At 40.7% G+C, this 12,124-nt stretch overlaps 1 protein-coding gene across 9 annotated transcripts in view; it reads right to left on the reverse strand.

The window, feature by feature from the left end:
• Positions 1-12,124, reverse strand: part of WASF1 (WASP family member 1) — a 173,251-nt gene that overhangs the window by 12,341 nt on the left and 148,786 nt on the right. For all 9 annotated transcript variants that reach the window (XM_073337022.1, XM_073337023.1, XM_073337021.1 and 6 more), the window contains one exon: positions 663-816. In XM_073337022.1, the coding sequence (XP_073193123.1) occupies positions 663-816 (154 nt within the window). The remainder of the gene's footprint in view (positions 1-662; positions 817-12,124) is intronic.

Consider the following 12,124-nt stretch of genomic DNA (forward strand, 5'->3'; position numbering starts at 1 on the left):
AAAGTTAGATTCTTACTGTCATGTTATATTATTATTATCCAATAAATAGAAACCTGTAATGGACTAAAAATCAATGCCTTTTCCATTTTATTATGTGCTCTTTGGCATCAAATTTGCCTTGAATGTCAATGTCACAGGAAGAGAATAAATTTCTTTTCAATTAATTTTGCTGTATCAAGTCTTAAAATGAAATGGGGTTTTGACTGTGCTCTGCCAGAAACCACTGAACATGGCAACAATGCGCAATTCTTTTGGAATTATTTTTCCCCTTTTCTCATAGATGCTATTGTGAAGTTGGTCACACCATATAACATTCAAGTCACAGGATTGTATACACTATATAGTACTCCTTGGCAGAAACAGAATGCATCTTAAAAGGAATTTAGCTTTAACTTTCCTTCTCTTTTTCAGTAGAAACACAGTGTTTAACAAATATGGAACTTTAGAATTGCTTTTCTTACCAATGTTAGCTGGGCATAAAATTCACAGTAGTTTTAATGTTGATGGCCAGATTATGCCATCCTTACTCCTCAAGTAGTTTCACTGTTGTGAATGGACTACTCCAAGACTAAGGTACTACTCAACATGAGTAAGGATGTCAAGAATATTGCTATACGTTACTGGGGGGAAAAAAGGATTTTTTTCTGATTTTTCACACTTACCTGTAAGGGGTGAGTATGTTGAGTGGGGGAGGTTGTTCACAAGTATCATAAGTCTCCTGCAAAGGAATAGGCAGAGTCTTGCGGTCAAACAGCTGCTGATCTTGAATTGTGGAACTCCGGAAAGCTTTTCTCATTGTAATATCCTGCAATGACACTGAAAGGGAACATCAAAATAAAAAAAGAGTGGCCAACAACACTTGATTTGGTTGCATTAATCTGATTCATTATATTAATGCTGAAAAATCACTGTGAACTTGTAAAGCATTTTATAAGTGGTAAGCATTACTATTAATAATGGTTTATTTGTCATAGTAGCACCCCAGTTTTACAGCGGTATATAAGGTCATATAGCTTTTAGTGATATAGTCAGACAACATGAAAACATGTATTGTATGTTCTGTTGCATTATCAGTGACTTATCACAGGAAACTTTTGCTCACTGGACTCCGGTTGGTAACAGAATTCGGTTTTCCCAGACAATGACTTTATCCCAGCTGGACCACCGCAGCCACAAAAATGTGGTTCTAGATTTCAGAGCTACCTGCTAAAGTTAACCCATTCCATTTCATGATCCTACGGTACTAAAAGCTGGCTCATCTTGATGTGGGGGCTCTTGCCTTTAGCTCTCCTTAACGTGAATAGGGACAAATTTGCACTCCTAGCATATGCGGTGCTGCCACTGAAGTACCACTGAGGCCCCAATTTAGCAAAGCACTTAAGCATGTTCCATTGAAGTCAATGGGACTTATTGGTAAGTAGTTCGCTCTCTTCTATTCCATTCCATGAAACCAGTAAAATGTCTTTCTAAACAGATTTCTGAATCAGGGTGTGACTTTTCAATTTAACTTAATTGCATGTAACTACTAACAAACTTTTAAAAATCCTGTAATGATCAGTATGCAAGATTCAAATAAAGAGAATGGGAAAGAGCCCAGTGTAACAGTGATAAGCGTAAACACTGATTCATAACTAGCAAATATGTTTAATAAATCCTTAGACAATAATCAAAATTAAGGTCAATGTGACACTTTAGATTATTATACAACCTTTATGGTTTAAAGAACATCAGGCAGGTTGTGCTACAAGAATTCTTATTAGGAGCCTCGCAAGGTTAATTGAAAAAAATGATGGCAACAGATGACATTTGCACTGCAGAGTCATGAAATAGTTCAACTTCACATCTTTCTCCTTCCCTTATTCCCATGGAGTCCAGTTACCTACTTGACCTTTTTTCCCCTCCTAACTAATGTCAGTTTTTCAGATTTGACAAATAAAAGGAGTACAACCTATACCAGCAAGCTGTGGTGTTTTTTCTCTTCAAAATCATTCTATACTGCAGAAAGGCAAATTTAATCTAAGTAATAAAGAGCTGATTTTGAACAGAACTTTCAATCCTGTCAATATTTAAAGAAACAGATTTGTGTTTCTCCTCTCCTCCCCGCTAGAAATTAGTTTTTTTCTGGAGGTCCCTCAGTCTCACGCACCCAGGTGCTGGAACAGTTTGGTTCAATGGCTCTCAGTACCCTTTCTACAAAAATTGTTCCAGTACCCTACTCAAACATTCAGAAATGTCACTACAGTCTTTTAAAATAATGATTTAAAAGAGTGCATATGATTAAATTTTAAGGGTTTTCTTCAGTCTGATTTTTGTAGCGTATTAGCTAGGGCTGTCAAGCGATTAAAAAAATTAATCACACTATTAAACAATAATAGAATATCATTTATTTAAATATTTTTGGATGTTTTCTACATTTTCAAATATATTGATTTCAATTACAACACAGAATACAACAGGTACAGTGCTCACTTTATATTTATTTTTGATTACAAGTATTTGCACTGTAAAAAAACAATAAAAATAATATTTTTCAATTCACCTAATATAAGTACTGTAGTGCAATCACTTTATCAAGAAAGTTGAACTTACAAATGTAGAATTACCTACAAAAAACCTGCATTCAAAAATAAAACAATGTAAATTTTTTGAGCCTGCAAATCCATGCAGTCCTACTTCTTGTTCAGCCAATCACTCAGACAAACAAGTTTGTTTACATTTGCAGGAGCTAATGCTGCTCACTTCTTGTTTACTATGTCACCCGAAAGTGAGAACAGGCATTCTCGTGGCACTGTTGTAACCGGCGTTGCGAGATGTTTATATGCCAGACGCACTAAAGATTCATATGTCCCTTCATGCTTCAAACACCATTCCAGAAGACATGCGTCCATGCTGATGATGGGTTCTGCTCCACAACAATCCAAAGCAGTGTGGACCGACGCATGTTCATTTTCATTGTCTGAATCAGATGCCGCCAGCAGAAAGTTGATTTTTTTTTTTTTTGGTGGTTTGCGTTCTGTAGTTTCCAGATTGAAGTGTTGCTCTTTTAAGACTTCTGAAAGCAAGCTCTACACCTCATCCCTCTCAGATTTTGGAAGGCACTTCAGATTCTTAAACCTTGGGTCGAGTGCTGTAGCTATCTTTAGAAATCTCACATTGGTACCTTCTTTGCATTTTGTCAAATCTGCAGTGAAAGTGTTCTTAAAATGAACAACATGTGCTGGGTCATCACCCGAGACTGCTATAAGAGGAAATATATGGCAGAATGTGGGTGAAACAGAGCAGGGGACATACAATTCTGCCCCAAGGAGTTCAGTCAGAAATTTAATTAACGCTCATTTTTTTAATGAGTATCATCAGCATGGAAGCATGTCCTCTGGAATGGTGGCCGAAGCATGAAGGGGCATATGAATGTTTACCATATCTGGCACGTAAATACCTTGCAATGCCAGCTACAAAAGTGCCATGCAAATGCCTATTCTCACTTTCAGGTGACAGTGTAAATAAGAAGCGGGCAACAGTGTCTCCCTTAAATGTAAACAAACTTGTTTGTCTTAGCGATTAGCTGAACAAGAAGAAGGACTGAGTGGACTTGTAGGCTCTTAAGTTTTACATGGGATTTTTTTTTTTTTGGCGTGGAGTCATGTAACAAAAAAAAATTACATTTGTAAGTTGCATTTTCACGACAAAGAGATTGCATTACAGTACTTGTATGAGGTGAATTGAAAAATACTATTTCTTTTATCATTTTTACAGTGCAAATATTTGTAAGCAAAAATAATATACACTTTGATTTCACTTATAGCACAGAATAAAATATATATGAAAATGTAGAAAAACATCCAAAAATATTTAATAAATTTCAATTGGTATTTAACAGTGCAATTTAAACTGTGATTAATTGTGATTTTTTAAAAAATTAATCGCTTGAGTTAACTGCGATTAATCAACAGCCCTACTATTAGCATATAAAAGCCAATCTACTTGAGGCACTGTCTGCTGCCTCACTTCCTTCCCATCGCAGCAGTTGAAAACAGTGTTACTGGAACAGCTGGTAGTTCCACTGTATAATCACAAGAGGGCAGAAGACAGGACTTTCTCCACAAAGGGCCTGCAACTTTGGAATGCTCTCCTCACTTACCAAATCACATCAATGACATTCTTTGTGAGGCTAAAGATGGTTTTTGTTCACTTTTCGGTTTGCCTTTTGAGGTTTTATTTATGGTGTTATTGGCGGGCTTCTCCCCCCTCCACTCCTGTTTTAGGATCTATTTAGTTAGGGGATATTTTATCCCTGTGAAAACCTTGTCTAGGTAGGTGCTCAGAAGCTTTTCAAGACTTCATGAATAATACTATTACTAACAGAAAATCCCAGCTAGATGGGAGTAAAGCAATTGACAATGGCATTAACAGTAATCTTGAATTCCATGAACAATGGAGACTTGAGTTTTAGAGTGGACTCCCATTTTTGCAAGCACAATTTTGCATTCAACCATGTGCAAATATATATTTATTTTTACCTGCCATGAATTGCAAGTAATTTTGCTTGCTAAAAACTGCACTTAAACAGAGGCTGGGGCTAACTTGATCTAAAATCAGGTCTTGACTTATTTCATAAAATTAACTGTTCTGCTTTCAAAGTTCTGTGCAAGATATGTACAACTGTCCATGTTCAGTACTGCACGGCACTCCCTTAAAGTCTTAAATGCCATACAGGATTTTAGTTTGAAACACATTCTAATAAAAAAATCAGTACAAATCTGTTTGAACAGATGTACCCTCAGACAGTAGTGAAGGGATTAATTTGGAACATTTTTGGTCAAATAAAACACATACAAAATGTTTCTTTGCTTTTGATATCTGACCTTCACAAAAATATGTAACACATCTCCTAAAACATTGCCAAATTATTGAGACATGCACTGTTCTATATCCTCTCTTTTCTATCATCAATTGCCTGGTTAAGTCTTTAGAAGGAATGACCTTGTCTTCCACCTTTCCAGGCCTAAAATGTCCAAATCATCAGTCTCCCTCTTCTAGATATCGACCTCCCCTCCCCACTTAGCACAGCAACTATACACGCCTCACAAAACGGGAAGATCACTCCCCAGGGCATTTAGTTCACAAAGCTCAACAGATTATCTTTCCTCCAAACTTAAGAAGTTATTTGATCTCTGAGGGCTATTTATAGATTGTGGAATTCAAAACTGCTACTAGCATTTCCTTCTTTAACATTCTTTGATCCGGTCATGAAAAAGCAGCCGTTTGGTTCAAAACATTTGACCACATTATGATGACATCATTAAAGGAAATGGAAGGTCACAAAGCAAAGAATATGTAGAAATATCATACTGTGAAATAATTAGCCTCTGAAAGTCATAACAAGCCTCGGTATGCTGCAGGTACAAATAATCCAATATCCAAAATGTTTGGTGGATAAATTTCTCAGGAAGCACAAACTCACTGTATATGCGGAAATCCCAGTGCATATCTTAGTTGTAGTACACAAACAATGAGACCCTATATATGCTGTTTATTCAACATTTAAATCTCTCTCATTTTACATTAAATGTACGTGCTCATTTGAGGATCTGTATTAACACAGTAAGTGCAAGCTTGTCCTTTCCAACTCTATTCCTATGATTCTGTGAAAAGACCCACTACATCTGCTATTCTTACTCCTTGCCAATACAGAGTTTCCAAGTAATTTAAAATAGCTCATCTTTTTGACAGGCATTACCAACATATTGTATGTGAGGTTCTGAAAGAGATCCTTGTCCATTTATCTTTTCAACTTAAGGAAAAAAATAGAAAAAGCAAGTATTTAAATAGCGGTACTGCAACATATAGTAATTGGGTTTTGTTTGAAGCTGCCTTACAAATGAAATAAAAACCCATCAGTACTATAAATTGGTAATAATAATTTACCACCTGGTAAGCTGCTTCTTAGATTTCACTCCCCTTAGTATCATTAAAGTATGACCTGCAATTTACAGCAAAGGATGAGCTATGTAGCATATCAGCGTGCTGACAGAAATTAGCTATTCTGATAGAAATAATTTACCTTTCAAAGAAATATTAAATCTTGTATTTTATAGCTCACTTTAAAAGAAATCTGTTAGGCACTAGAATTTTTACAGTCTTTCCAATGTACAACTAATGAAAAGATTCTACACCAAAAACATTCCAGAAAAGAGGCAATAATATTCACTAGGAACTGGCAAATATGTCTGTGCAGATCTACAGTTCTGTGAACGCTTATCTCAGCATTGCACTCCCAGCACCATTTAAAACCATGAATTCTGGAGCATCACAAGCATGATCCCTTGTGGAGCTGAATGTTTTGTGAGAATTTTATATAAACAGTCCATGAACCCAAATGCCCTCAGTTCCCTTCCTCTATTTAAAATCCTGTCCACAGACTTGGGAGAAGCAGGGAAAGAAGGTGGATATTTAGAAAAAACTAGTTATCAGTAAGTAACCACCTTTTCTTTATTAAAATTTTTCTCTCTAGAAATAAGCATCTGACTCAGCTCACATGAGAGAGTAATCGTTGCGATCTGAGCTCAGTGTAGGTGTTTTACAGATTTCAGAAAAGGTGATATTCTTTAAGCATGCTTAGAAGCCACCTTGCATTTAGTAGAGTGACCCCTCTGCCACCAGATTTCCTGTCTGATCATAGTAGTCCTGATAGTTGTTAAACAGAAATTACTTTCCCCTAGACTTGTCCCCAAAGACAATGAGCAACCTCAAATTTTCTAAAAGGCTTTGTTTTAATGAAAATAATAGCTCATATGCTCTTTGGACATTAACTCACATGTGGAAATTAAGCTCCATAAATTGAAGAGGCTTTGAGAAGACCTGGGAGGTTAATGTACTGATTGAGACAGAGTTAAGAAATCACCTTAAATTTGGGATGTAGGTGTAGAACTATGTCCTGTGAAACACTGAATAGAACTTTAGGGAATACCTTTCTCACCCAGGCATTTCAGGCAGCAAATGTGCTGGTTGGGTCATCACAAATATTTTGACAAGAAAATGCACTACTCAAAACCTGAAATTTTGTCCAGATCCCCCTTTTTACAGATAGAAAACCAACTGTAAAGAAGCACAGATCTCTCACTAAATTAACTATCTTTATCAAATGGTGGTGGTGGTGGTGGGGGTTAATTTAAAATAGATTAGCTACTAAACCATTAATAAATTGCATCAAATGGGCAGGACAACTGGATGAAATGCACTGAGGATGGTTGCAGACATGGCCCTCACCCCCAGTGTCTGGCTCTGTGTGAAGGACATGTTTTACTGCTTTAAGTAGTTGTAGGATTTGCAGCACATAGGAATGTGTGCTCAGAATGAGTGGGGATCCACAGATGCAATCTTTGATGGAGAAATGATTGCATTCTGCAATTCTAGCTCTAATGTATTGTTCTTTACTTAGGTTTGGTGCCGAAAATTCTGTCTGCATTAATTATGCTCTGATCATATTGTAATCAGTGCTTAATTTGTGCCAGGACTTGCCAGGGCTGAGTTCATGGCCCTGGCACCTCTGGGCTTGCTGTGTCAATTATGAAAGTAAAAAAATTGCTTGAGCTTCAGCGTCTAACTGCTTGACCCTGGCATGTATTTCATTACAAATTAAGCACTGATTGTAATTATGAAGTTTAGCATACTGTATATGGAGGTCAGGCCCCAACTACCTTGTATTCTTTGTTTTGAAACTCACTAAATCATCATTCACAATTCACCTACTCCCATTTTGTGACCCCAGAGACAATAAATGAGACTGGTTCTATAGCTCCCAGAAAGAGACAGTGGACCTCTTGTTTTAAGTGTTTTTCTTGAGATGGATCCCAGAAGAGGGACAGAGAGCAGGGGTCAGATGGAGGAATAGAATGGAAGTGGATAGAATGGCCCTCTTTCATGACTTCCAATATCCACTTTTCTGAAGTAAGGTACTCCCAGGCAGGTAGGTAGTAAGAGAGTGGGTCTCCAAAGGAGGGTTAGTCACACAACTGGTGATCCAGTGGAGTGGAATACTTGATGACACCAATGAAGGCATCAGAAGTGTCTCTTAAGAGAGAGGTGTTGACTGGGTAGAAGTAAGGGTGGGAGTACCTTGTTTCTGAGGTCTAGCCTTTCTCCTGAAGGCTCCTGAGGCTTAGGGAAAGTGTGCTCATGGTAGTGCTCCATTTCTGAGCAGTTTGAGATCAACTAAACTGGCTTCTCATTGCAGGCACATAAATCCCCAGTGATCGCAACACTGTCTTGGAGTCCTTGAGTATGTGGAGTATGTCTGTATGCCTGGGAAAGAGCTTAAGGTCTACAGCCATGTTTTGAACTTCTCTTGGAAGTCCTAAGGATTGGATCAAGGATGCTCTTCTCATGACCATCAACCTGGCCACAGACCTGGAAGGTGTATGAGTGGCATCTAAGGCAGCTTGTAGAGCGGTTTTCCTATCAACTGTCCTGCAGTGATGATAGACTGGAATTGATCTTTCTGGTCTTGTGGCAAATGCTCAATAAAATGTGTAAACTTGAAGTATGTATTGAAATCATATTTTGCCATCAAGGCCTAGCATTTGGCAATATGAAATTGGAGAGTGGCTGATGAAAAGTTCTTCTTTCCCATCAAGTCCAGCTGTTTAGATTCCTTATCCGATGGAGAGGCCCTAAATCATGTTTGATTGTTTCTCTCATTGGTAGCCTCCATCATAAAGGAATTGGGTTTAAGGTGGGAGAAGATGTACTCCATTCCTTTGGGTGGGATGCAATATTTTTTTTTATCTGCCCACTTACAGATCAGTGGAATTGTGGCAGATGTTTGCCACAGGGCCTATACGGGAGATATAGATAGGACAGTGTTTACCTAGGGATGTCAGGATGTCCACCAGGGAATGTTTGGGCTCTTGTACCTCCTCTAGTGGAATTTGAAGGGAGTCCACTAGCCTTTTCAGGAGTTCCTGGAATGTTTTGAAATCCTCTTTGTAAGAGGCCGATGGTGGCATTACCACCTCATCTAGAGATGAAGACTTTCCAGATGGAGGTGAGATCTTCTCTGCCTGAGTCTCCTCTTCCTTTTGTACATCTTTCAAGCCTGGAGTATTGCAGAGGTGTGAGGACATTCTGTAGAAGCTCATGGGTGGTATGGCACTGGTGCTTTCTCCTAGACATCCAATGAAGTTGGTCACTGTAGTGGCCCAGTGACCCCACTGGGGAGGGACCCAATGATAATCCTAGTCTCCGAGCCTATGATATGTGGATGGTTCCCCAGGCTTGTATTCATGCAAGGGGCTCATAGGGATGGTAGGATAGTACAGTACTGGGATGGATCCATGTACTGAGATCTCTGAGTCAGAGGTGTCTTCCTCCGAATTAAGGCAGGAGGAGCTCTCTGATGTTCTAATCTGTACTAAAAGCTGGAGGTATAAACCAGTCCCAACATGCTGCTTTTGTAGTGGTACCATGGAGGCGATGGTGGTAGATCCTCCTTTCATTTGTGATTCAGGTTCAGAGATAAGAAGATCCTCTGAAGAAAGGAACCTGGAAGGAGGTGGAGGGCTTGGATATCCATCACCTGAAGCTCAAGTCGATACTGGGTGATGAGATTGAGGTTGTTGCAGTACCAAGATGGTTGTAGTGTCCTGCCCTCTTTCAGAGATATTGCAAGATACCGGTACCAGGGTGTGAATGATAGTTCTGTGGGTCTCGCTATGTCTAAAGGAAGTAGATGGTGGTGCTGTGGTATTTGCTCTTGAGGTAGGCACATCTGAGTGGGTCTTCTTCCTCAGAACCGATACCTCAATACCAGACTTAGTCCAAAACTCCGCTGTACCCTTAGAAAGATGAGAGGTCTCCCGAGAGTGGGTCATATGCGGTGATTTTTCCCTCCTCTTCATTTCCCTCCTGGGAGAAGAATGCTTCCTCTTTTTTGAGGTCTTATTGTCCAGGGCTGCAGATGAAGCAGCAACAGTAACCAAGGCTGTCTGTAACATAGATGCCAATATACGGGTGTATGGGGGGGAAGTAGACCCCTCAGGAGCTAGGGCATGCTTCATTAGGATTAGCTTCAGTCTAGTGGGAGTAAAATCCCTTCCCCCTATCTTGAGCAGGAACAGTCTCCACTGCCCCTAATTGGAGGAGATGATCTACCTTTTGGGCAGTAAATATTTGTGAGAGGACTCCATGAAGAGAGACAGGATGGGTGGGTGGTATAGACAGGAAAGGAATGGTATAGCCCATTCGGGTGACTTGTAGGGCCGATTTGTCCTTAGTGATAGCTGCCCACTTGAGGTAGAATGGGAGCAAACGGTCTCCAAATAGCTGGGTGGATGGTATATGTGCTGGAATGTGGGAGAGGTCTTCCAGACCCTCCACCAAGCCTTCAAATTTGCTTATTAGAGGAAGTAGTGGTGGTAGAGGGCGTCGTCATTGTGATCTCTGTCGCTGTCATTGCTGGTGTTGTCTGTAAGGCCTCTGGTGTTGCTGTGTATATGTCGGGTATCTAGGCGACTGATATGTTGGATACCTGTATTGTCTCCTTCTTCTGGCAGGTGTATGAATGCTGAGGGACCGGAGGCTAGCACGTGAATCCTTCAAGGTGTGCAGTACTTCATTGGTTTTGACTGCAAACAATTTTTCTCTGTCGAAAGGGAGATCTTCGACCATATTTTGTATCTCCCGTGGGAATGCCAAAGAATTAAACCATGAGGCTCGTCGCATAACAACCACCATAGTGATGGACCTCGCAGCCATGTCAGCAGTGTTCAGCGAGACAGCCATGAGTGAAATCATCTGTCCTTCAGAGACCAGCGATTTGAATTGTTGCCTCTTTTTCTCAGGAATGTCATTAATAAAGTTCATACATTTGCCATAGTTCCTGTGGTCATATTTGGCAAGTAATGCCGTGGGTAATTCGCCACTCTAAATTGAAGTGTGGATGATGGGTATACTTTGTGGCCGAATAGGTCCAACTCTTACTCTCCTTATTGAAAAGGGTGGATCGAAATTGTTGTTTGTCCCTTTGGTTGCCTGCTTCCACTACCAGAAAGTTGGGTGCTGGTAGTGGATCCCTTGCAGGAAATATAATATTTTCGGTCCACCCTTTTGCATGTTGGGGGTATTGTGGCTGGAGTTTGCCACACTGTCTTGGTGGGTTCCATGATAGCCACATTGATTGGCAATGCTATTTTGCAGGAGAAAGATGTCTGTAGGATATCAGTTAACTCATGTTGAGTTTCCGGCACTTCCTCCAGAGCAATCTTCAGCTCATTAGCCACTCTTCTGAACAAGTCTTGGAAGTGAGTACAGTCATCTGCCATGGTCGGTGATGGAGGTATAATAGCCTCGTCTGGTGAGGAGGAAGAATTATTGTTGGTTGGTGAGGTGTTGGGAGCAGTGTCCTCTTCCTGCTCTGCCATGGGTTCCTCCTGTGTGTCCGCAGCTACAGACTCCAAAGGTGGAGGCGGGAATCTGGTGTCCTCCCTATGTGTGCTGGGGTGCATGTTATGGTGTCTTCTGTAAGACCCCCAGGGATTCCAGTATGGCCAGAGACCAGGGAAGGTCCCATCCATGGGTAGTCATACCAAGGTGGCATGTCGTGAGCGTATGTGGACCATGATCGTAGTGGTCCAGCAGCAATAGGTGTCCTGACTGGGGAAGAATGGTGAGGGGAGACTACCCCTTCAACCTCTTCATCTTCATCACTTAAAAACTGTGATGGTATGGGAGATAGCTGTTGGTGTGGTACCACTGGCCCCGGTGAGACATTGGTGCCTAAGAGAGGAGACTGTGGTCTCGGGGAGACCTACAAATCCTTATGGTGCAGAAAATGGCATGGTGCCAAAAGCATCGGTGCTGCAGGGCCGGGTGCCGATTGCACTGGTGGTGCGGTGTGCTGAGTCGGTGCTGATGTTGCTTGTGTTGGTGCTGTGACGATAGCAGCATTAGTCTGTGGCGTGGAAATAGGAGCAGTTGCCAGTGCCATCTCCTTTGGAGGTACCAATGGTGTCGTGATGGAGACAGGCAGCTTAAAGCCATTATCCTTGGCACCGGAGTGGTGGGTGCCCGCGGCTGCCACCACATGAACAGTGCCAGAGGTGCCTGGAGTGTCGTAGGTGCTAAGCTG

This window comes from Lepidochelys kempii, chromosome 3, assembly GCF_965140265.1.
Source record: "Lepidochelys kempii isolate rLepKem1 chromosome 3, rLepKem1.hap2, whole genome shotgun sequence".
NCBI lineage: Eukaryota > Metazoa > Chordata > Testudines > Cheloniidae > Lepidochelys > Lepidochelys kempii.